The sequence below is a fragment of the Entamoeba nuttalli genome, assembly GCF_000257125.1.
Source record: "Entamoeba nuttalli P19 unplaced genomic scaffold asmbl_6505, whole genome shotgun sequence".
Taxonomy (NCBI): domain Eukaryota; phylum Evosea; order Mastigamoebida; family Endamoebidae; genus Entamoeba; species Entamoeba nuttalli.
The window spans coordinates 588-4,359 of NW_008578115.1; the positions used below are offsets into that span (position 1 = coordinate 588).

A 3,772-nucleotide genomic window follows, 5' to 3' on the forward strand; every position below is an offset into this window, starting at 1 on the left:
TATTATTTAATTTTTATTTCAATTATAAACAAGACATGAATACAAATAATTGTAAATAAAATAAATTAAAACAACCAAATAAAAATTTAACAATGAATTAAATGAAAGAAGAAAAATAATAATATAATAAATAACAATAGATAAAATTTTATTAAATTAGTTCTTTATAAAGAATTTAATTTTAAAATAATTTAAAATAATGAAAAAATTAGAGTCACTTATTTTTATAGAGACTAACAAGTTCATTCCATTTACTTTCAAGTTCTTCAGGATTGTCTTTATTTTTTTGAACCATCTTGTTAAATTCCTTTATAATATCCCTTTTATAATTTTCACCAACTTCTTTAATAAGTTTTTTCATTTTATCAGTTCTAATTTCTGAAGCAACTTGAGATGCTTTTTCAACTCTTTCCATTTGAACTTTTTGCCTTTCAAAAACTTGCAAATATTTTTGAGTATCAACATCTTTGTCAGTCAACGTAATTTCAGAATATCTTTCTAATGCTTCAACACCTCCATTTTCTTTTATTTCTTTCCATACTAAATCCAAGTCTTCATCTCCAATATTACAATTAGAGAATATTGATACATCAAACTCTTTTCCAGATGGTCCATATGTTTCTGGATCTCTTTCACAACCTTCACACCCTTTTTCTAAAAGATAGTCAGAAGGCTCATCAGCATAAAAACAAGCAACAGTTCCTTGAAGGTTATTCATAAACTTTTGAATACATAATTTTAATACATCATTCTTATCTTGAACATTAAATTCTCCAATACAGATTTCTTGTTTTAAACAAGTGTCATCACAACCATACTCTAATTTTTTAAATAGAATTTTGTATGTTCCTTGGTCCAATGGTGGAAGCTTAATTAATTCAGACGTTAATTGTGGGACTTTAATTATTTCAATTGTTTGATTATTTTGAATGTTCTGAATAAAAAGTTGATCTGGTTGAATAACTGTATCGAATGAAATACATTTATTAAAGTCTTCAAATAAGAATAATTCTTTACCAGTCATTCCTTTCCATTCTGTTTTACGTACATACCAACCACAACCTTCTGCATTAATTTCTTTTTGATGAACTGAAGGTTCACAATTAACACCAACTGTATGTTCAATTTCTCTATTAACAAATGAATTTTTATGTTCTCCACAGAAAAATAACGTAGTAATTTCTAGATTTTTCATATCTTCTAATTGAGATGATATAACAGTATTTGTTGAAGCATCAATGACATTTTCAAATTTAATTTCTTTAATGATTTCTTGTGTTTTCTTTATTGTGTCTGAAACTAAACCAACTAATTTTTTAATAAAATCTTCAAATGACTCTTTTAATTGTTCTTTAGTAATTTCAATAGAGTCACCATCATCATTAGTATAATATGTTTGTGTAACATTAGAATCAGAAAATCTGTTAATAATATCATATATTGATTCAGCAGCTTTTCTGTGTTTGTAATTCCAAGTATCAATATCATTATTAAATTTACTTTCTTCATTAATATTAAGCATATTTGCTGTTAATGAAAGAAAATCTCTTTGTCCAATACTACAACTTACTTCATTAATTTTAATAGCTTCTGTCCTTGAAACAAAATATGATGTTATAGAAGTATGACAGTCATCTAAATTAATACCTAATATAAGTTTATTTTTATAGCCATTATTTTTTGTTGTGTAAAATTCTGTTGTGGCATATTCTAAAATACTACAACAATTTACATTGATAATTCTAAGTAATGTCATTTGATTTACTTTACAAGCAATAGAAATAATATCTCTAAATATTTCAAGTGAATTTTCTGGAATAGCAATAATATATTGTAATTGTTCTGAACAATTTAATTGAGCTTGGACATATTCATTTATTTGTTTCATTAATAAAATCCATATTTCATATTCATCTGAAACAACTTTCTGGCAATTAGCGTCTTGTTCTATTTTACTTTTAAGTGCTTTAATATCTGTTAAAGATGAAATACATGACTTCTATATTATTAAGAAATTATTTTAAGTTTTATTTGATTTAATTTATTTTTAACTAACAAACCGCCTTTAACGCATCAGTAAAAAACATTAATTTTCCATCATGAAAAGATATAGCTAAATCTAATGGTCTAATTCTTTCACATGTTGGATATGAACGTTCTATTATTGAGAAATAGATTTTAGAGTCATTAATAGTAATACCTACTATTTTACTCATTTAATTAATGTTTCTTAGTTCTTAGCAAAAAGATATGTTAATATTAATGATGTTTAATCTTAATTTTTTTTTTAATAATTTCCTAAAATATTAAAAAAATAATATATTAAAATTATATTTTTTATTAAATAAACTATCATCTTTCTTATTATTTTATTTTTTATTTTTTCATTTTTTTATACTCCGTAGAGCTGCTTGAAGATGAAGACGAAGGGATGGGATTAGTCTCCCCTGAGCCAGGAAGAATAGAAGCTAGTTCTATTAATACTTAATTAATTACTTATTATTTTTTTTTCAAATTTTTCATTATTCTTCTAAAAATACTTTATTTTAAATTTAGATTTTTAGTTCTTTTTTATTAATTAATTATAGTTTATTATTATGTTATTAAAAATTATTTATTTAAAAACATATCTAAAAAACAAAAAAGAGTAGTTCTAAAAACAAGTTCTAATAAAATCATTTTAATAAGAACATATGACTCTTCGATTATGTACTTTCTCTATTATCAATTTTTTAGTTTCTAACGTTATTAAGAAGATTAGTGATAGTAATGAAGTTATATTTCCGTTAATTTCTTTTTAATATGACTGTTTTTTTAAATTGAAAGAATAATATGTAGTCTTCATGCAATTTATCTAAGAAGGTTAAATGTTTTTATTGTATTATTTAAAAAAAAACTTATAACTTAGATAAGAAAAAATCATATTATGGTTTTATAAAAGTATCATGATAGGAGCAAAATGCTTATAGTTTAAGGTTATTTCAACAAGTTGAATTTATCATCTTATTCTTATTGTTGATGTTCTATTTCAAAAAAAAAAATCAATAAGATAATATCATTTAATCAACAGAAGTAAAGGTTACAAACACCTTTTTTTATAACAATATTCAAAATTTACTATTATTTTGCTTAAAGAACTTTATCAAATCCGTTTGATTGCAGGTTTTATAGTTTTTTTGTGTTTAGAAGTGTTTAACTTTTCTTTATTTATTGAAAGACATATGACATATTCGTTATTATATTAGTTTTGTAAAATAGCGTTTTATTTATTTGTTATTCATAATAAATTTACTTAGCATTTTTAGAGGGTCAATTTTTTTAATTGAATATACAGACACTTAAAAAATAAAGTGGATGGAGGAAATGAAGAGGTGTTTCAAATTCATAGAGATTAATGTTTTATAGTATTATATAATAAAATGAGATATAATATTTATTGAATTATTGAGAAAAATAAGAAATTAAAAAGAATTGAATTAATTTAAATATTATTAATATCAAATTTTATAATTAATAATAAAATTACAAAATATTGGTTGTGTTTTATGTCTGTAATGTTTAAATTAAACTCAATATTTTTAGTAAGTAATGATTTTAAAACGTCATTATTTAAGTTCTCTCTTTCATTATTTTATCTACATATTGACAATTAATGGATTATTATTTTTTTTATAACATAAGTACTATTTAATCTGTGTCTCTTACATCCAAATCCAAACAAATGATCATCTGTTTGATTATTTAAATAAAATGCATATTGTGGTTGTTTAAT

General features: G+C 22.4%; 1 protein-coding gene across 1 annotated transcript; it reads right to left on the reverse strand.

The window, feature by feature from the left end:
* Window positions 1-214: 214 nt before the first annotated feature.
* On the reverse strand, window positions 215-2,216 carry ENU1_155440 (hypothetical protein; the record flags this gene model as incomplete). Its single annotated transcript, XM_008860713.1, has 2 exons — window positions 215-1,974; window positions 2,057-2,216. The coding sequence occupies 2 exons, from the start codon at window positions 2,214-2,216 to the stop codon at window positions 215-217; spliced, it is 1,920 nt and encodes a 639-aa protein (XP_008858935.1).
* Window positions 2,217-3,772: the final 1,556 nt, after the last annotated feature.